This window comes from Rhinolophus sinicus, linkage group LG11, assembly GCF_036562045.2.
Source record: "Rhinolophus sinicus isolate RSC01 linkage group LG11, ASM3656204v1, whole genome shotgun sequence".
Taxonomy (NCBI): domain Eukaryota; kingdom Metazoa; phylum Chordata; class Mammalia; order Chiroptera; family Rhinolophidae; genus Rhinolophus; species Rhinolophus sinicus.
Window position 1 is genome coordinate 10890592 of NC_133760.1, and position 21200 is coordinate 10911791.

The window sequence follows — 21200 nt, forward strand, 5'->3', positions numbered from 1 at the left end:
CTCAAGATGGCAGCTGTTAGGCCACGCCCCAAATGGCAGAACCTTGCGTTGTGACTGGGAGACGCTTTCCCAAAATGGAGACAACGTCCATCACAACTTAGCCCCGCCCCCACGGACAGCTAGGGCCAATAAGGCAAGGAAGGGAGGCTGCTGTTGCCCTAGCAACAACCAGGGAGGCCGAAGGCGGGCGCAACGGCGAAAGGCTCGGTACCTCAGATCTCTCGCTGTCCGGAAGGTCCTGGGAGAGGCGCGAACTAGGCCTGGGAAGTCAGCGCCCGCGGAGAGAGGGACAGGTCAGGCCCATGAACTCCTACCCCCGTTACCGCTTTCACCCCTCCTAACCGTTAGGTGTTCTGAAATAGGAATAGCGCATGCGTATGCTTAGAGGCGGGGCTTTGGTTGGCCTGCACTTAAAACGCATGCGCTTCAGGGAGCTGGGGGGAGCCGACGACACTAGGAGGCGGAGCTTTTGTGCTTATGGGCGGGGCCTTGACCCTTGAGGCGGGGCTTTCCGCTGCACTAAGAGGAAGAGTTTATTTTAGGGGCCGGCTGAGTTAGACGCCAGTTCCTCAGCCCAGCCCTCATTTTTTTCGAGACTCTCCTGGAAAGGCAATTAGGATCATGGTTCAGACCCCAGCCTCAGTGGTTTGACGAAACTAGCTTGGAATCCTAGTACTGCCCCTTACTTGGAGAGCCTTAGTTTTCCCATCTGTCAGGTGGAAATAGTGTCCTTAACAGGGCTGTGATTATATTTTTCCCCTCTCAGGGCCATGGCTGAGGTGCACGTGATTGGGCAGATCGTGGGGGCCACCGGTTTCTCAGAAAATAGCCTCTTCTGCAAGTGGGGCGTGCACACAGGTATTGCGGGGCCTGGTTCATTTCCCCACCAAGACCCCCAGCCTAGAGGTTCCACCCTCTTTCCTTGACCAACTGGCCCTGTCGCTGCTCCTTGTCTTACATGGCTCTCAGCACTCCTAACCCTGACTACACTGTGTACATGTGAATTTCAGACTCCCTTCTTATCCCTTCCCATCCCATCTCTGGAGGCTCTGGCTCCCACCTCTGAACACGTAGCCCTTAAGGATATGGGACTCTAGGCTAGACCACACACACACAATCCAATCCTCAGAACACCAGACAGCCCTAACCCTACTTCATTCACTGTCTCAGGGGTGCCCTGGGACCCTCCTCGCTTTTAATTCTTTGCTTAACAGTCTCCATTTATTGAGTTATTGTAAAATGGAAATTTCCATCCCAAATTTACAGAGACTACCCTCCTGTGTTCATAATTCTCTGTGAGAAGGTAGGAACCCCATTCTGGCAGTCATCCAAGTCCATCCACATGGCCCAGGAAGGACCTTGAAGGGCCCAGTTTTCATGCCTCCCCATAGGAGGCAGTAGAGCCTGTATAGTGTCCTGGCTGGGACCTCCAGATCTGGGTTCAGATACTAACTCTGCCACCTATTAATTGGGGGCCTTTGGACTTGACCAAGCCTGTTTGCTTGTCTGAAAGTGAAGCTAATAGCAACTGAGAGGCAGCATAGTATTGAAGTTAAGAGCACAGGCTGCCTAGGTTCAAAACCAGCTGTTGCTTATTCATTTTGTGACCTTGACACTTTCCCTGACTACATGGGAATAACAACCACCTACCTTATGGGGTGGTTACGAGGACTGAATGAATAACAATGGCACTTAGGAGAGGGCTTGGCCTAGTAAGTGCTCAGTGTCTGCCTGGCTTGTGTAAAAATTGGATGGAATCTTGTTTGTAAAGCCCTTGATATGTTGCCCAGCACAGATAAATGCCCATGAAAGGAATGTGGCTGTTGTCATCATCATCTCTTCCGGCCCTGGGTCCTTTGCAATTCCCCTGGTGGCCAGGGTGGTGGTTGAGATTCCCTGGGAAACTGTGGTCCTCCAGCAGAGCTGATGAAGAGGCAGGCTCTGGAGTCGAACTTGGTTTCCATTTTGGGCCCCACCACTCACCTGCTCTGTGACCCTGAGCAGGTGCTTTCCCCTCTTGGAGCCTCAGTTTCCTCATTTGTGAAGTGGGATATTTGTCCCTCACTGGGGTGTTGGGAAGTACTGTATGTGAAAAGCCTGACTCAAGGCCTGGTGCTTTCCTCCCCTAGCCCAGAGGGAGCAACAACTCATAAGGTTTTTGTTATTTCAAGGAGCTGTTGTGGGGGGCATTTAATCCAGCAGAGAGCTTGGGGGCAGTTGGATAAAGGGCTTGGGCTCTGCAGTCAGACAGAACTCAGTTTGAGTCCTGCTACACCATGGGACCTTGGTCTGCTGCGGTCCTGCTGTACGTCCAGCATGGAGAATAGTGCTTGGCACACAGCATGTGTTCAATAAATGTGCGTAGAATGAATGGACAACTGACTTTCCCTTTCAGAGTCTGTTTCTTTGCCTGTAAAATAGGGATTATACAGAGGGTGCCGAAAAAATGCGTACACATTTTAAGAAAGGAAAAAATATTAAAATTGTAATAATATATACCAATAACAAAAGATGAATACAGGGGCGGCCAGATGGCTCAGTTGGTGGCAAGATGGCTCAGTTGGTTAGAGCGCAAGCTCTTAACAACAAGGTTGCCGGTTCGATTCCCACATGGGCCACTGAACTGCGCACTCCACAACTAGATTGAAAAACAACAACTTGACTCGGAGCTCAGCTGCACCCCCCACAACTAGATTGAAAAAACGACGACTTGACATCCTGGAAAAACACACTGTTCCCCAATATTCCCCAATAATAATAATAATAATAATAACAAAAGATGAATACAAGTCACGTTTGACTTCTGCAATTACAAGAGGTGCTCAAAGTGGTTACCATCAGTGTCCAGTGTCCAGACACTTCTGATTACGGCAAACTACTGCTTGAGCAACGTTGACCATCTCTGAAAATGTGTGTACATTTTTTTGGCATCCCCGGTATTAGTACCTGCCTCCTAGGCTCACTTATTGGTCCAACAGACATTTATAGAGCACCTTCTGTGTACCAAGATCTGCGTTTGAGGTCCTGGGGACCCAGCTGTGTACAAGCTTCCTGCTCTTCAGGAGCTCACAAGATGGGGGAGACAAATCAATAAGCAGATAAAGAAGTGAGTGTAATGATTACAGACAGTGGTATGTACTGGAAAGAAATGAGATGAGATAATACGATAGGGCCTAGTTTGGGACAGAAGGGTGAGGGAGAACCCCTCTGTAAAAGTGGCACTTGAGCTGATCCCTGAAGGATGAAGAAAAGCCAGACATGGGGATATCCAGGAACAGAGCTTTCTAGGCAGAGGGAGCAGCCAGTGCAAAGGCCCTGGGGAGGGAAACAAAAATAGGACCAGCGAAGCTAGAGGGTGGGGATGGATGGGGAGTGTGACGGGAGATGAGTTCAGGAATGTGGGGCCAGGCCAGGCCATGCAGGGCCTCATGGGCTATGGGGATTAGGAGTCCAGAGGGTGGATTAAACTAATTCATGAGGAAAGTGCGTAGCACAGCATCTGACATTTGGTAAGCCGTTGGTGCACTTTCGCTGTTATCATCACCCTCAGTAGGACGGGTATTATTACGTGCCTTTCGTGTGTGCTTAGGCTTTTTCATGAAGGGCATCCTTGTCCCCATCTTAGTCCTTGGGCTAGGCCTCTAAATGTGGGGTAAGAATAATAACAAAATGATATCCGACACTTATCCAGCACTCACTATGCCCCAGGCACTGTTCTAAGTGCTTTGTGCATATTAGCTCATTTAATCTGCTCACAAAACGACATGGAGTGCATTATTATTACACCCACTTAGCAGATAGGGAGACTGAGGCAGGAAAAAGTAACTTGCCCAAGGGTGCACAGGCAGGAAGAAGAAGTCCAGGATTTGAACACAGACATTTGGCTCCAGAGTCCACATTTTGTAACCCCTGCCCCCCAGTGCCAGGGAGAAACGTGGTCGTACAGCCACAATGGCATCCCCTTCCTGATGGCTGCCTCCGACCTCTCCCTGCCCCGTTGGTGTTCTGGCTCTCATTGCAGGGGCAGCATGGAAGCTCCTGTCAGGCATACGGGAGGGCCAAACGCAGGTGGACACCCCCCAAGTAGGGGACATGGCCTACTGGTCCCACCCCATCGACCTGCACTTCGCCACCAAAGGTCTCCAAGGTGGGTTCCTGGCCTGGGCTCTGGACCTGGCTGAAGGGAGGAGGGTTAGCAGCACGCCATGCTGCTGGGACTGGGAACACCAAGTCCTGTCCTTGCTCCCATGCCCTTTGGGTCCCTTTCCCGGCCAGGCCTGGTCCTGGAGAGGCTGATCTGCGACTTCCCTGGGCTGGCTCCAGAGTGTGTCAGAGGCCAGGGGTGGAGAGAGAAAGGGGAAGGTGGGGACCAGGGGGAGAGAGGAGGTGGCTTTGAAAGAGACAAACCAAGAGAGTTTTCAGTCAGGAGGAAGCTGGGAGGGGTTATAAGAGACAGGCAGGGCTGGTGGCTGTTCTCAGGCAGAGCTCCTCAGCTGTTCAGAGTGGAAATGAGTATGCGGGGGAGGAATGGTATCAGAAAATCTTTTCTGATGGAAAATTTGGGTCATTAGAGAGGAGTGGATTCCAGGAAATAGCCTAGGTAAATATGCCATATATTTCAGCAATATAAATAATATTTACTGAGTGCCTGTCCTGTGGTGGGTGATGTCAGGGAGATGCCAGTGACTGAGACAGCCCCCAGCCCTGTCCTCACAGGGTTCACCATCCCATGGGGGAGACAGAGCTGTCCCCAGAAAGTGGCAGCCCAGAGTGGGCAGGGCTGGGATGGGGGATTATAGAGAGCTGGGGGAGCCAAGAGGAGGCTCCTGACTGCCAAGGAGTTCAGGGAAAGCTTCCTGGAGGAGGGGATGTTTGAGCTTTGCTGTGAAGGTCCAGTAGGCTAATAAGGCAGAGGGAAGGAAGAGGTTTCTAGGCAGAGAGCTGTGTGCAGAAGGCACAAAGGGTAAAGTGAGCCATGGCATTTGGAGGACGGAGGTAAAGCAGGAGGACTGCAGGGGCTGAGGGGGCAGGGCCTTGAACGTCAGGCTGCAGAGCTGAGGCCATCGCCTGAAGACACTAGGGAGCCACAGCAGGCGACTAAGAAGCCAGATTTTGCTTTTAGAGGGTGATGGATTAGAGGGCGAGGCGGGCGACTGTCCTTTCACTCTTCAGACCCCCAGGCCCCCAGTGTGGGCATATCATCCTTGCCTCCTCTTTTCCTGAACGCCCCCTTCCCCCCTCCCCATTCTGTCCATCAGGAAATCCCACTGGCTCTACCTTGGGAATGCATACTAAACCTCACCACTTCTCCCCCTGCTCCCCTGGCACCCTGGTCTGTCCACCCTAACCTCTCACCTGGGCCATTACAGTGGCCTCTTCACTGGTGTTCCCACCCTAAACTCATGGGAAAACCCAAGTCACATTCCTCCTGTGCTAAGAACCCTCTATGTCCCATGTTTCTCAGGATAAAAGCCAAAGCCTTAGCACAAGGCCCGGCATCATCTAGTGCTGTCACCTCCTCCCTTCTCCCTCTCTCAATGGGCTCCCGCCACACTGGCCTCCCCAGGCAGCTCCCATCTCAGGCCTTTTGTACCAGCTGTTCCCTCTGCTGGGAGCACTCTGCCCTAGATGTCCACATGGCCCACTCCTTCTCTCCTTTAAGCATTTGCTCAAATGTTACCTCAGTGAAGCTTTTCTTGATTCCCACCTTTCTAAAACTGCATCCCCACCCCCACCCCACCCACCTTTATTTTTCTCCAGAGCAGTTATCACCATCTGACAAACCCTATAATTTGCTTATTTACTATGTTCGTTGTCTAGGACGTCAGCTACATAAGGGCAAGAATTTTTGTCTGTTCTGTTCACCAATGTGTCCCCAGCTTCTGGAACAGGGACTAGCACGAGGGGCTTAGAAAGGAGGGTGAAATGGGACTGGATCTCCAAGGGCTTTGTCTACCAAGCTGAAGAGCTGAACTGTATTCTGAGGACAGTGGGAAACTTATGGAGGGGGAGAAAGATGCTTTCAGATGCCAGGTGGAAGGTGGATTGGAGGGGGCAAGAAAGAAGGCTCTGAGGCCAGAGAGGACAGGGTGGGCCAGGGGGTGGGAAGAAGGGAGGTGTCCAGGACAAGGCCCACGGTACTTACTCATCTGGTGACTGGGCCACACTGAGATGGAAACCAGAGAGGGAAGTCAACAGAGGATAGATCCAAAGGGCCTTGAATGTTGCGGTGGACTTTATACCAAGGGCACTGGGGAGCCATGGAAGGGTTTTAAACAGGGGAGGAACATGGATTCAGAAACATCCCTTTGGCTGCCATGATGAGGTGGGATCCAAAGAAGAGGCTGGGGAAGAAACCCAGGGGGGAGGGACTACCTGAGGTCTCCAGTGGAGATCAAGGAAGTGGGGATCCACAAGCTGCAGACCCGGCTGTCCCATCCCTTCTTCCTTCCCTCCTTTCCTGCAGGCTGGCCCCGGCTCCATTTCCAGGTTTGGTCCCAGGACAGCTTTGGCCGCTGCCAGCTTGCAGGCTATGGCTTTTGCCATGTACCCAGCAGTCCCGGCACCCACAAGCTGGACTGCCCCACGTGGCGGCCCTTGGGCAGCTGGCGGGAGCAGCTGGCACGGGCCTTCGTGGGTGGTGGCCCTCAGCTGCTGCATGGGGACACCATCTACAGTGGGGCTGACCGGTATCGCCTGCACACAGCCGCCGGTGGCACCGTGCACCTTGAGCTGGGTCTACTGCTGCGCCACTTTGACCGCTATGGCGTTGAATGCTGAGGGACCCTGCCTCACTGGCCCCCATCCCCACCCCTGGACAACCAGTACTGGCAAGATGGCACAATAGTCAGAAGTCTGGGCTCTGGAAACTGTCAGACCTGCCCGGAGCCAAGGCACGCTGCGACTTCTGTCTTGGCTAGCACCTCTGAAGCCCAGTAGCTGTCCCTCTGGGGCCTAGTTTCCCTATCTGTGAAATGGAGACAGCAATGTGTGGGGTCTCAGGGGTTTGGGAGAGAAGAGGCTGCCTTGCTCATGGAAATAAAGGAAAGCAGTTCTGACAGGTGTGGGTGCCTTCCTGACCTGTCAGATGGCCTGTGCCCTATCCTCCCACTGACACCCTCCTTCCTCAGGCCCCCACCTTCTGACAGACCTGCCTCCCCCATCCTTCTCAAACTCTGATCTCCTCCCCACTCTGGGTGCCCCTCTTATGACCTCTCTTCTTGGGGCTCCCCTTCCTCTGTGCCATTCTCCCCACTAGGTCCCCCATCTGGCTGACCCTCTCTCCAGCTTCCCACTCTATTCTGCGTCCCCTCCTCTGATTCCCTGTCAGCTGTGTCCCCATCCACTGATTGAGCCCTCCTCCCCAGGTCTTCATTCTCTCGGTGACCAGCCGCCTCCCCGCCACCCTCCCCACACACAGTCCTCAAAGCCACACGCATCCGGGTCGCCCGCTTTGGTAGCGCTCGGCCGCCAGGAGGCAGCACCCTGTTCGTGGGGCGGGGCCGGGGTGCCCGCCCCCTCCCCCGGGGCTTAAGGGACCCCCCTCAGAGCCCGCCCACGCGAGCACAGAACGGTGGCCCGGCCCCCGCATGCCCTCACCCCTGGGGGCCTCCCCCGCCCCGCGCGCTTCCTGGGTGGGGCCGGGGCGGCTTCAAAACCCCCCGCCGCCCCAGCCGGTCCCCGCCACCGCCGCCGCCCTTCGCGCCCCGGGCCGTCCCACCCCCCTCCTCGCGCCGCAGATCCGCCAGACAGCTAGGCCCCCGGCCGGGGGCAGGGGGGACGCCCCCTCCGGGGCACCCCCCCGGCTCGGAGCCATCCGCCCGGTCGGCCTCAGCCGGGAGCGGAGGAAGGAGCCGCCGAGGAGCAGCCCGAGGCCCCAGAGTCTGAGACGAGCCGCTGCCGCCCCCGCCGCCGCCACTGCGGGGAGGAGGGGGAGGAGGAGCGGGAGGAGGGACGAGCTGGTAGGGAGAAGAGGGAAAAAAGTTTTGAGACTTTTCCGCTGCCGTTGGGAGCCGGAGGCGCGGGGACCGCTTGGCGAGGCGCTGCCAGGCGAGGAGGCAGCACTTGGGAACTGCAGACTGCTCCCCCACCGCCTCGGACGCTTGCTCCCTCCGTGCCTACACGTCGTCCCTCAGGCGCCCCCATTCCGGACCGGCCCTCAGGAACCACAAACCCGACTCCCGCGAAGACTTGACCCCAAGACCTCGGGCGCACGCCCCTCTCCTGAGCCCCCGCGCATCCAAGGACACTTCTCCGGAGTCTGGGAGACGGGATCTCTCTCAGACCTGCCTCAGCTCCCCTATTCGAGACCACCCACCTCTGGTACCAGATCGCGCCCATCTCGGGTTTTTCCGTGGGATACCGAGAAGCCACTCGCTAGAGCTTCCCCTCCGTCCTCCACGAGGGCCTCAACTTCCCCCTCCCCGCAGGCCCTCCTACCTTTGCACGGGAGACCTCCCCCCCAGCCCCTGTAGGGGTGGGGCCTCCCTCTTCGCATCCCAGCCCCGCTTGCGCTCTCGGCAGTGCCGGGGGCGCCGCCTCCCCCATGCCGCCCTCCGGGCTGCGGCTGCTGCCGCTGCTGCTGCCGCTGCTGTGGCTACTAGTGCTAACCCCGGGCCGGCCGGCCGCCGGACTATCCACCTGCAAGACCATCGACATGGAGCTGGTGAAGAAGAAGCGCATCGAGGCCATCCGCGGCCAGATCCTGTCCAAGCTGCGGCTCGCCAGCCCCCCGAGCCAGGGGGATGTGCCGCCCGGCCCGCTGCCCGAGGCCGTGCTGGCGCTTTACAACAGTACCCGCGACCGGGTGGCCGGAGAGAGCGCCGAGTCGGAGCCGGAGCCGGAGGCGGACTACTATGCCAAGGAGGTCACCCGCGTGCTAACGGTGGAAAACAGCCACAGTGAGCTCGGAGGGGCAGGGGATCCTGGAGGGGAGCCCCCAGCGGGCGCCGGCGTGCTGGGGTCGGGGAGGAAATAACTAGTGGAGGAAACTGACTGGAGAAAGAGGACCCCTGGGGGCGCTGAGAACGTGGGAGGGAGTCTCAAAGAGCTCCCTCCCCCCCAGGTGTCTGGTCTTGAAGAGGAGATAGTGAACGAAGTGGACAGCTTCTAGAGAGCGACCGGAACATGCAGGATCGAGGCGCGGGAGTCCCCTAGAGGGAGAGAAGCAATGGGGGAGGGGTAGAAAAGACTTTCGACTACTGGGTGCACTAGAGTGTGAGGGTCGTGGGATAGGGGCTGAAGACGGTGCCCGCTTTGGGAGAAGCGAAGACCCCAGTTCTGAGCAAGGAGAAGCAGTGGGGAAAGCTGACGCAGAGCTCAGGGGTCGTGAGGCGAGAAGATTCAAGAAGGATAGAAAAGCTATGTAAAGCGAAGCCCGTAGGTGCCAGGAAAAGTGGACCAGCTTACAGCAGGCGCCAGGAACACGCGGGATTGGGGGGTGGAGCAGAGAGAGGGGAGGGGGTGAGAAATGCGGGGAAGAAGTGGGCGCGAGTTCGTAGGAAAAGGGAAGCTAGCGGGAAAGAAGCGGAGACCTCTGGGGTACGCGGGATGCCTGGGGAGGTGCCCTGAGTACTTCACAGGTGGACGTGCGAGGAGGAAGCCCAGCTGAGGAAGCGAGCCCCTAGGAAACCTAGAATACTGGGTCGTGGGAAGGGGCTTACAGAGAGGAGAGACGCGTGGGAAAGGTGGACCGGGAGAGGGGCGGAGGAGAGATAAACGGTGGCCTACTGGGAGCAGCGACTCCTCCACAGCGCGGATGGAAGGGAGTGGGCTGAGCGAGGAGTCCAGCCGCAGGGGGAGAGGTGGTGGGTGCTTCTCTACAAGATTGGGGTGAGGAAGCCCCACGTGGGTGCCACGCGCGGGGGAGTGGGGAGGAGCTGCGCGTCCGGAAGTGGAGGGGGGGAGGACCCCGCAGCGCTAAAGGCTGAGAATCTGGACCCCAAAGTGCCAGTTCCTCTCCGGGAGGTTGGGGAAACCCCAGCCTCCGGCCGCCTCTCCCACCCTCCCTTCCCTTTCCTTCCCGTGCCCTGGGGGGCGGGGATCGCGCGAGGTGCCTGGGGCGAGACGAGGCAGGTCCGGTCCCCGCCCTCGCAGCGCCAGCGCCTCCGGCCCTCTTCACCCCAGCTCCGGGCGGGGCTACCGCTCGGCCAGCCCCGTCGGCGCCCACTCGGGTACCCCTGCGTCCCAAGTGGCCCAGAGGCTCGGGGTCTCCCTCCTTTAACTTTCCCTGTTGGGCAGTGGACTTGTGGGTCCCTAGCCCCTTTGTGCGCCCAACTGTGGCTCCAGTCAAATGACGCCCGTCTCCACTCCTGTCTTCATCTCACTTTTTTTCCATGGTTGCTTCACCATCATTGTAGAGATTTCTTTAACACTGATACTTTTCAATCCTCTTCTCACAGACTGTCTCCATCTCGTCCCCAAACCCTCTGTCTCTCTCCCCGTGTGTCTCTCTGTGTCTCATATCTCTGTTTTTCCATCTCTCCCGCATTTTCATTAGTCTCTCTGTCCGTTTGTGGGTCTCCCAATTTCTGGCTCTCCATCTCTTCGCTCTCTTTCTCTTCCTCCTCCACACCTCCTCCCCACCTTTCCCTGTCTCACGTTCTCTCCCTCTCCCCGCCTGCCATCCCTACCCCTCTTGTTACTCTTGCTCCCTATCTGTCTCCCCACCCGGCTCTATCCTTCCTCTGGGGGTTGCTGAGTAACCGCTGGGCCAAGACAGGGCTTATTGTGGGGAGGGGCTGGTCTGGCTAGAGGGGGGAGGAGTACGGAAAGGGGGCCCACAGAAGGGGTTTCCTTTTACCTTTCTCATCAGATCCTGCCTCCTATTTTCACACCCGCACTACAGAGGCCTAAAACAGGTGCCCCAGTTGATCCAGGAGTTCATGGCCCGCCCCCTCAACCCCAACCCCAAACTTTTCCTGAGCTAGTAAACACTCGTCTTAATTTGCTAACCCCACTAAGCGATTCCTACCTAAAATGAACTTTGCCTTCTCTAACCAGCTAAGGGAGGAAACAATTGATAATAATAATAATAATAATAAATGTCATATTAGCAGGGAGGCTGCATACCCTAGTAGTTGAGAGTGGTTGAAGTCTGGATCTAGACTTCCTGAGTTTGAATCCCTTTCTGCAGCTTCCTAGCTGTGTGACCTTGGGGCAAATTTCTTAATCTCCTGTGCCTCAGTTTCCCCCTCTATAAAACAGGTATAGTAAATAGTATGTTCCTCCTGGGGTTGTTGTGAAGTTTAAATGCGAAGTGCTTTGAATATCGCCTGGCAAGTAGTGAGCGTGCTTTAACACGCACATTGGAGTGACCACTGTGTACAGACTCTGTGCTACACGCTTCATCTGCGTCGTGTCACTGATTTCACACTCACCCTGCAGTCAGTCGTTCCTTGCTTTACAGGTGAGAATCTGGCCCAAAGAGAGGAATTCATTTGCCCAAAGTTACATAGCGCTTCAGCTCGGAGAGCCTGGGTTGGAAGGCAGGGAACTTGATGTGGAAGCCATTTCCCAAAGAATAGCAGGAAACTGAGGCTTCAAGAGAGAATGTGACTTGCCAAGGTCACAGAAGTGGAAGGCAGTGGAAGCATGGTCTGCTCCAAATACCCTTGACTGTACACTATCATGTAACTTGCATTTGAGGCTTCAAGCGCTGGGGAGGCCTGAGCAAGCAGGGGAGTCCACCTTTGGTGCCAGCCTATACTGAGTGGGCCCTTTACAGATGATGGGAGAGAAGGGTGGTTAGGACCCTGTTTTGCAGAGGAGGAAACAAACCCAGAGAGGGCAAGCCACTTGCCCAAGGTCACATAGCTAAAAAGTGTCAGGGTGGAACTCCAACCCAGGGCTCTCATCTCTTAGACCTGGAGTGTGCCGGCTGCCCCACCCCTGCCACTCTCCTGACATTCCCCCTCTCCGCTCCTTCTGCCTAGAAATCTATGAAACATTCAAGCATAACACACACAGCATATACATGTTTTTCAACACGTCGGAGGTCCAGGAAGCAGTGCCCAAACCCGAGTTGCTCTCCCGGGCAGAGCTGCGTATGCAGAGGCACAAATTGAAAGTGGAGCAGCGCGTGGAGCTGTACCAGGTGGGGCATGGGCCAGGTGGGGCAACAGGATGGCAGGTGGCTGCAGGGTCCACACAGACGGGCCATGAAGGATGGAGTACAGACTGTGGGATCACAGGGCTCTTTAAACCTTCAGACTCCTAGCACCCCAGAATGTTACAGCTTAGATGGCTGTAATCTTAGTAATTGGACTCTAGAATGCAGGACCCTTGAAAATTGAAATCTTTAGAAAAGTTGGGAGTTCTCAACCCGCTCTGTCCTATATGGTAGCCGTTAGCCACATATGGCCATTTAAGTTGCTTAAAATTAAATAAAAGCAAAAATTCAATTCCTCAGTTTCACTGGCCATATTTCAAGCAGCCATAGCCACATTTGGTTAATGGCTATTTTGGACGCCACAGATAAAAAACATTTCCATCGTCACAGAGAGTTATCTTGGATAGCTCTGTTCTAGAAGATCTGGAGTCTTCAGGAAGATTGAGAATGGGGCCTCTGGGAAGGCTGGATTCTCTAGAAGATCATGTGACCTAGAATCCATGTTATATGGAACTTGAGACTTGATGGTAGATGTTAGACTCTTACAACAAGGGAACTTTGTCTGATGTTAGCGTCTTGGAGTCTAGAAAATCCAGCTTTATGCTGCCAGCCCCTGGAATGTTCTGTCCAGCCCCAGGGGGTCATTCCATACAGATGTCAGCAGTCTGCAGCTTCTAGGCTTGTGACCTGAAAGACTCCTGCACTTGTAGAACGTGAGTCTCTTAGAACTTCTCAGGCTCATTGACTGCGTAATTGTTGGGTTGGTGTCAAACCCTGGAGTTATACAATGACTTCTACCTTAAGCACCTAGAAAGTTATAGACTCAGAATTCGGGGAGTCAAATTTGCAGAACTGTATACTGAGTGAAGCCCAAGAGGTCTGCAGGAGAATCTTAACCCTGTGGATTGTCCAAGCTATAAGGGGCCCAGAATGTCCATGACCCAGAAGGGGGTTGGGCCAAAGCTGAGTGGCCCAGTTGCCTTGATCCCAGCCCAGAGCTCTCTCCTTTTCTCTGGGCCCCACAGCATGGATGTCTGGGAGGGGACTGTCCAAGGGCCTGTCGTGGAGTGGGGTGTGCAGTCAGTGAACATGCGGGCATGTGGCAGCATCTACCCACCCTCTCTCTCCTCCCATTCGTCATCCCCCAGAAATACAGCAACAATTCCTGGCGCTACCTCAGCAACCAGCTGCTGGCCCCCAGCGACACGCCTGAGTGGCTGTCCTTTGAGGTCACTGGAGTCGTGCGGCAGTGGCTAAGCGGCAAAGGTGAGGACTACTTATCTGCCCCGCCCATTTTTTGCAATGGGGTCAACCCCATTGTTTGTCCTGGGGCTACCCTGCCTAGCATCCCCCACCCTATGTTGGTGCCAAAGAGCTGAGACCTGGCCCTCCTCCCAGACACTCAAACCTGAATGATTAATGGATTGATTCATTTCCTGAGCACCTGCTCTGGGCTGGGTGATTCTGGGGACACAGCAGTGACCAAAACAGCCCCATCCTTGCTTTCACATTGCTCATGGTTCATTGCTGGGGTGTGGGGATGAAAGACCTGTAAACCAGATAGTAATGACCCAGAATGGGCAGGCCTGGGATGGGAAGCCCAGAGGAGGTGCCTGCCTAGCCTGGAATAAGGCAGGGGGATAAGTGGGACCAGCCTAGGAAAGAAGGAAGGACAAGACTGTTGGAGGCAGAGGAGCAGGTTGTGCAAAGGTCCTGATTCCGGAGACAGTCTGACACAACTGGTCTGTCCGGAAGAGGACGGTGTCTGCCCTGTCCTGGCTGAGTCCACAGTGCCCACTCTCCCTTCCTAATCTCCCTCTTTCATTCATGCCACCATTTAATATATGCCAGTAGGTCCCTGCTCTGTGCCTGGCCTTATGCCGGTGGTGCAGGGGACACAGCAGTAATTAAGATGGCTTCTAGGTCCTGTCCTCATGGGGCCCACAGTCCTATCTAGACCCCTAGGAAGTCTTGCCAAATCCTTAGCAGGCAGTGTGATGACCAGAATGATGAGGGCCGGGATGGGGGAGCCCAGAGAAGACACCCAAACCTATCTGGAGTGGGGGTCCGAGAGGGCTTCCTTGGTGCTGGTGATTGTGTTGAGACTCATGGGATACGTGATGGTTTGACCAGATGAAAGGATGGGGGTTAAGGAGCAGGTGGGAGCTGGGAGGAGTCTCCGGAGCTGCTGGACAAAGGCCTGTTTGGGCAGAACACCGGTACAGGGTCAAACACATAGTAGGAACTTAGAAAATCACTCATTCATTCCAGAAGTCTTTCTCCCACAGCTGCGGGGGCAAGAAGCTGGGAGTCTATGTGCACCCCAGCCCTGCCTTTTCCCACTGTGGGCATGTCACCTCCTCTCCGTGTGCCTGGGCATTCTCATCTGTAAAACGGGGAGCTCTGGTGAGGATTAAAGGAGATAATGCCCACAGAGCATTTAGAACAAGCCTGGAGCTCAGTGTGCAATCTGTAGATGTTTGTTTTTATGACTGTGGGCCAGGCCCTGCGGGGAACAGAAAACAAGGGTCCCTGCCCCCATGCATCCTGCTCGCCACTGAGAACAATGAGGGAAATAAATAGCCAAATACAGATGTCGGAGAGGGTCAGTGCTCTGGAGAAAATAAAATGATGTGACAGTGGAGGGCCTCTTGGAGGAGGTGACATGTGAGCTGAGGCCTGAAGGCAGAGGTGGAGGAGGCAGCAAGAACTGGAGCTATAGGGTGCAGGGAAGGCAGGCAGGGGAAGGGGCTGGGCTAGCCACCCCCTCACACTGGCTCCCATATTCTCACTCCCACAGAGGAAATCCTGGGCTTTCGCCTCAGTGCCCACTGCTCCTGTGACAGCAAAGATAGCAAGCTCCATGTGGAAATCAACGGTGAGGCGCACCCCTCCGTCCCAGGGTCACGTGCAGTCTGTGCGTGTGTGTATGTGTTTGTGACCCCCTCCCCCTGCCCGTCCCCCCATTCATCCATCTGAGAGTATGTGCATATGTCTCCCCCCACCTCCTGACTCCCAAACTAAAACAGGAATCAGTATTGGCCGTCGGGGTGACCTAGCCACCATCCATAGCATAAATCGGCCCTTCCTGCTCCTCATGGCCACCCCGCTGGAGAGAGCCCAGAAAATGCAGAGCTCCCGGCACCGCCGAGCCCTGGACACCAACTACTGCTTCAGGTGAAGACTGAGGCCTTCCAGCCTGGGGGCCTGGCCAGGTGCTGAAGGTTGGGCACCTGGCTGGTGCTTTGCTTGGGCTGGCGTCCCCTTTGGTCTGGGGGGGAAGGGGGGCTCAAGGGATGAGGTTCGGGTTCTGGAATGCTGGGATGTGCAAACTGGAAGTCCTTGAAGGTTGAGCTCACGTTGCTTTTTTGCTGGTGTGTGGGAATTGGAGATTATCAGAATGTTGAACACCAAGAATGGGGGAATTCAGTGTTGGAAGGTCGCCATGCTCGATTCCTATATTGTTGACAGGTTGGGGTTCTAGAATGTTGGGATTCTAGGATGATGGAATTCAGCGTTAATTGTTGAAATCTGACAATGTTGGACTCAAGGAGTGTTGGGATCCTAGAATTTGGGAGTTCAGAATTGGAAGGTTGCTCGTGTTGATTCCTATACCGTTGATAGATTGGAGTCTCCAATGCTGGCAGATTGGAGTCCTGGAATCTTGGGCTTAGCGTGGTGGAATCCTGCATTTAAAATATTTGAACCCATGAATGGAGAACGCCAGAATATTGGTATCCTGGAGTGCTGGGGCTCAGGGCTGGAATGTCAGATTCTTGGAAGGCTGGGAGGTTAGAAAGTGGCAGCTTGCACCTCTTGAGTGATGGGCTCCGAGCTGTGGAATGTTGGAATGCCGTATTGCGATATTGGAATTCAAGAATGCCAAGATCCTGGGCAATTGGAATGTGGGAGTCCTAGAAAGCTGAAAATGCTGTTGGAGTGTTAGAATCTTGAGCTGCAGTCTAAGAAAGTTGAAAAGTTGGATTTCTAGAATTTTGAAATTCAGATCAGAATGTTGCGAATGTAGAATGATAACCTGACCCTGTGCCTCCCTTGCTTAATGTTTTGGTGGTGCCTCTGGGCTTTGTCACATGCTGTTCCCCTGCTGGAAAGGCAGCTCTGCTCCCAAGGTCCTTCACCACCAGGCCCTACCCTCAGCCCGCCAACAGCTAATTACGAAGAGAGGCAGCCGGCCACGGGAGCTTCCATGGAGAGGGACACAGTAGCACCTAGGGAGTCTTGCCAAAAAATCGAACCTGAAGCTGATCAAGACGGTAGATCCAACTACCAATTTTCTAGAAATACCGGGATAGTGGGCCATGTTACCATGTTACACCACCACAAGCGTGCCGTCAGCAACACCTAGACTGTGGGAAACCGGATTTGGTTTCTTCAACAAATACAGTGCAAAGGGAGGACAGAGACAAAGAAATGCTTCTGTAGATTTTAAAAAGAATCGTAAGAGATATACCAACCCACTGCAATGTGTAGACCTTATTTGGATCTTTATTTTTACAGACGCTTTAAAAAAAAGATGTTTATGAGACAGTTGGGGAAATGTGAACTCTAAATACTTGATGATATCAAGGAATTATTAAGTTTTTTTATGTGGTATTGTGGTTATGTTTTAAAATAGTCTTGAATTTCTTGGAGATACATATGGAAATGTCTGTGGGTGAAATGATATGGGGGAGAGGAAGTGGGTCGGGGTACAGATAAATAGAGTGAGGTCGGCCGGGACTTGCTGAGTGTAATGCAGACAGGAGAGTTCAATACAATATTCTCTGCTTTTGTGTATGTTTGAGGCTTTCCATAATAAAAAATTGATCTTAGCTCAAACACTGTCTCCGCTGGGAAGCCTCTCTGACCCCTGCCCCAGCATCCAAGGTGGATGCGAGGCCCCTCTGCCTGTCCTGGGGCCGCATGTGGGCGTCTTTTACTCGGCAGGCCCTGTTGGGTGCCGATGGACTGGATGGCAGAGGAGCTTTGCAAGGGCGCGGACTGTGTGTATCTTAGTGTAGGGTCACCAGGAGGGCTTGTTAAATCTGGCTTGCTGTTCCCCACCCCCACCCCCAGTTTCTGATTTAGGGGGTCTGGTGTGGAGCCCAAGAATTTGCATTCCATACAAGTTCTCAGACTAAGCTGCTGCTGCTCCCGGGGCTCCACATGGAGATGGAGAACTGCTGAGTTTGGTAATAGAATCACAAACTATTCCAATCATAGGACCTCAGAACCCCAGCCAGAGTAGGACCGGACATGAGAGACTATTCTGGACACTGGTTCTTCCATTTTTGTGAGTCTAGGACCCCCTTGCGAAGCCAAAAGCCAGGAACCTTTTCCTTTATAAATATGTGCATACATACACACATATGTGCATATGGTTTGGGGGGCTCTGGACCCTCCCTGAGCCCATATGTAGACTTCCTGATGCCTCTTTGGCCCTCAGGTTATCAGCACCTTATTTGATCCAATTTCCCCGCATCTTGGATGGGGAAACTGAGGCCTAACCAGACTATGGAGGAGGATCCAGACTCAAGGATCTCAGTTTCCTGACTCCCTTCTCACGGCTCTGTGGCTCTTGGAAAGGCCTTGTCTTGCTCCAGGAGATCCTGCGTCATCGCTTCTTTCCCCTCTGCTTGAACTGACACGGTTGTGCTGGGCAGATGAGGTCACATGCTCTGCGGTGACACAGAGTCAGCTGTGAACCTGGCCCCGAGCTCCACCTCTTACAAGCTATACATGAGCAGGCAACATCCTTCTTCTCTGAGCCTCAGTTTCTTGAACCTTCAAATGGGTATAATAATAATGCCTGCCTCACAGTATTTTGAAATTGACTGATGAATTCTCTATTGATTACTATCTGAATAGGTAAATAAATGCACATGAACCACACCTAGAAAGGCTCTCAGAGACCCTCCAGCTCTGACCCCCAAGCCCTCTCTAAAGAGGCAGCCACTTTCATTATATTTGTGTCTAACTTTCAGAGTCTCTGCACAAGACACTTACACATATTCATATGTATTTTTATTTTGTCCAAATGGTAGAGTCTTATTTGGGGGGGCGGGTGGGGGGGAAGAAGGAGCTGCATTTTCTTTCTTTTCAGGTTTTTTCTGATTCTAAAAGTAACATATATCCACCGTGGAGAATTTGGAAAATACAGAAGGATCAGCCACCATACTAAATATAAGTGTCACAGAAATACAAATATAAAAGATATTACCCATCATATCACATATAAAATGTCACTGTCAACATTTTAATATATTTCCTTCCAGTTGCTTTATGCAAAACAGAATTCGGATCACACGGTACTTTGCATAGTGTTTCTTTCACATGTTATGAGCATGCAATATAAAGTGTTCTCACCATGAGTCAAGTTTTTTAGCCAAGCTCCCTGCCCATCTCGTCTGTCGCCCCAGGGGTCTGCACATAAAATGTCCCAGGTCCTTGCAGATAAGCAGAAGCCTGGGCCCGAGGTCAGGAGGACTGACCTTTGGATCTGAGATGGGACAGAGATCATAAATCCAGTAGCATCTTATATACCACTATTCTTCAACATGCTTTTAAAAAATCTAACATGTTGAGCAATTAATTCATACATCCAATATTTGCAGAGTGCTTACTGTGTACCAGGTACTGTTGTAGGCATTGAGGATATATTAGGGGGCAAAACGGACAAAAAGTCCTGTCCTCAGAGGAAGACAGATAAACAAATCAATCTCTAATAAATAAAAGAGCAAGTGGCTATAAGGTCTAAGATGGAAAATAAATCAGAGGAAAGGGACAGAAAGAGATAGTGGGGACTATTTATTTTTCTTATTCTGATTGAAAAAAATTGTTTATCGTGGAAAATTTCAAACGTCTATAAAAGAAACCAGGAAAGTCTAATGAACTCTCATCCAGCTTCCACAGGTATTAAGATTTTGTCCCACTTTAAATACAGACATTTTCATATTTTCTTGCATACCTGACATGCTGTTGTTACACTGAGTGAAGTTAACAATCATTTGGATTGGTATTTTGGGTAGGATGGTCTCGGAAGGACTCTGAGGAGATGATATTTCATTTATTTGACTATTTATTGAGTACCTACTGCATGCCAGGCAGTTCTAGGAGTTAAGTCTCCGTGAGTGAAGGACACTTGAACATACGTTTAAATGAAGAAGGGAGCCAGAGTGGATATCTCTGGGAATCGCAAGCCAGGCAGAAGGAACAGCAAGTGCAAAGGCCCTGGCGTAGGACTGTTTGAGGAGCACTGAGGACGCTGTGTAGCTGGAGTAAGAGTGAGAGTGGAGAGGGAGCTGCGATTGGCCAGATCCAGTCGTGCCTTGTGGTTCTTGGTAAGGACTCCCAGCGCGTGTCCAGAGTGAGGCTGGAGCCATGCTCTGAGCAGAGGAGCAACATGACAGTCTTTGGCACATGGCCCGGGAGGGCAGGGATTTCTGTCAATATTATTTGCACCGAGTCCCCAATCCCAGCCCAGTAGTAGTTCAATAAACATTTGTTGCACACATACAACATATCAGCCGTGTGGAGCTGCACTATGTTTTTTATGTTCCAGTGCGTGGATGTCCCATGATTTATTTAGCCGTCCCTGTGAATGGTCTCTTGGCTTCTTACAGGCTTGTTTTGAGCACTGCATGAGATACTGTTTATTATGTTGCTGTTAGCACAGTGCTTGACTAGAGGAAGTGCTTTATCAGTGTTAATTATCATTAACTATGACGGTTGTTGCTGTTATCACAGGGGATGCAAGGGAGACCAAGATGGAGACCGTGCGGGTGTGTGTGGGGGCAACCAGGGTGAAACACATACCGGGACACACACCGCGGGAGGAGGGGCATGGCCCGCCCTTGCAGGGGGTGGCGGTGGGGTGGCTCGGCTGGTCGTCCTGACTGGGGTTCCTCCGGTCCTGCCCGCAGCTCTACGGAGAAGAACTGCTGCGTGCGGCAGCTCTACATCGACTTCCGCAAGGACCTGGGCTGGAAGTGGATCCACGAGCCCAAGGGTTACCACGCCAACTTCTGCCTGGGGCCCTGCCCCTACATTTGGAGCCTGGACACGCAATACAGCAAGGTGCGCCTGGTCCCCCCCCACCCCCAACCCCTGCCCGGGCTGGAGGTAGCAGGGACCTAAGGAGGGGAGAGAGAGAGGTCAAACCAGAGATGAAGTGGGGAGACAGACAGGGAGATTGGGGAGGGGGTGATAAAGAGATGCGAGAAGCTAGAGACAAGCCCGAGACACGATGCAGAGGGAGATGGAGATTTGGGAGACCCACGGAGACCGAGGAACTTGAGGGGGCGGAGGATAGGCAGGGAGATGGAAGGAAAAAGAGAAACAGAGAGACAGAATGAGAGAGAAAAAGAATGAGAGTGCACAAACTGATACAGTCAGAGTTAGGAAGGTGGAAGGAGAAATATTATGATATGAGCCAAGAGTGGGAAGTGGGGATAGGCAGAGATTGAGACCTAACCTGGTGAGATAAGGCGGAGGGAGGTGGGGAGGGCTGGCGGGGTGGGGGCACCCTTTCCGTGACCCCTGGTCCTGACCCCGCCCGCAGGTCCTGGCCCTGTACAACCAGCACAACCCCGGCGCATCGGCGGCGCCGTGCTGCGTGCCGCAGGTTCTGGAGCCTCTGCCCATTGTGTACTACGTGGGCCGAAAGGCCAAGGTGGAGCAGCTGTCCAACATGATCGTCCGCTCCTGCAAGTGCAGCTGAGGCCCCGCCCCGAGCCGGCAGGCCCCGCCCCCCCGCCCGCCTTGCTGGGCTTATATTTAAGGACACCGGCCGCCAAGCCCACCTCGGGGCCCATTAAAGGTGGAGAGAGGACTGGGGTTTGTGTGTCGTTGGGCGCCTGACGGGGTCTCCCTCCTGACGTTCGCGGACTCCCACTCCATCTGTCTCTTCCTGTCTCTCCACCATTCATTTGCCCCTCAGACAAAACTTACTGAGCACATCTTATGTTCCATGTGCTCCTGGCAAACACTAGATTTATTTATTGAGCACCTGGGGCCTGTACTAAGTGCCTTAATTCATTTACTCACCATCACAAAACTCGGAGATACAGGGAACCTCCTAACACCCAACTTT

The 21200-nt window shown here is 53.6% G+C and overlaps 2 protein-coding genes across 2 annotated transcripts; both read left to right on the plus strand.

Moving 5' to 3' along the window:
• Positions 1-157: 157 nt before the first annotated feature.
• B9D2 (B9 domain containing 2) lies at positions 158-7058 on the plus strand. The gene is made up of 4 exons (XM_019751461.2): positions 158-293; positions 767-858; positions 4022-4147; positions 6467-7058. Exons 2-4 carry the CDS (start codon positions 771-773, stop codon positions 6778-6780), a joined length of 528 nt encoding a protein of 175 aa, XP_019607020.1. The 5' UTR covers positions 158-293; positions 767-770; the 3' UTR covers positions 6781-7058.
• A 620-nt stretch (positions 7059-7678) lies between these two features.
• Positions 7679-20939, plus strand: TGFB1 (transforming growth factor beta 1). Its single transcript, XM_074314293.1, has 7 exons — positions 7679-8900; positions 11934-12094; positions 13258-13375; positions 14910-14987; positions 15139-15286; positions 20032-20185; positions 20670-20939. Exons 1-7 carry the CDS (start codon positions 8546-8548, stop codon positions 20826-20828), a joined length of 1173 nt encoding a protein of 390 aa, XP_074170394.1. The 5' UTR covers positions 7679-8545; the 3' UTR covers positions 20829-20939.
• Positions 20940-21200: the final 261 nt, after the last annotated feature.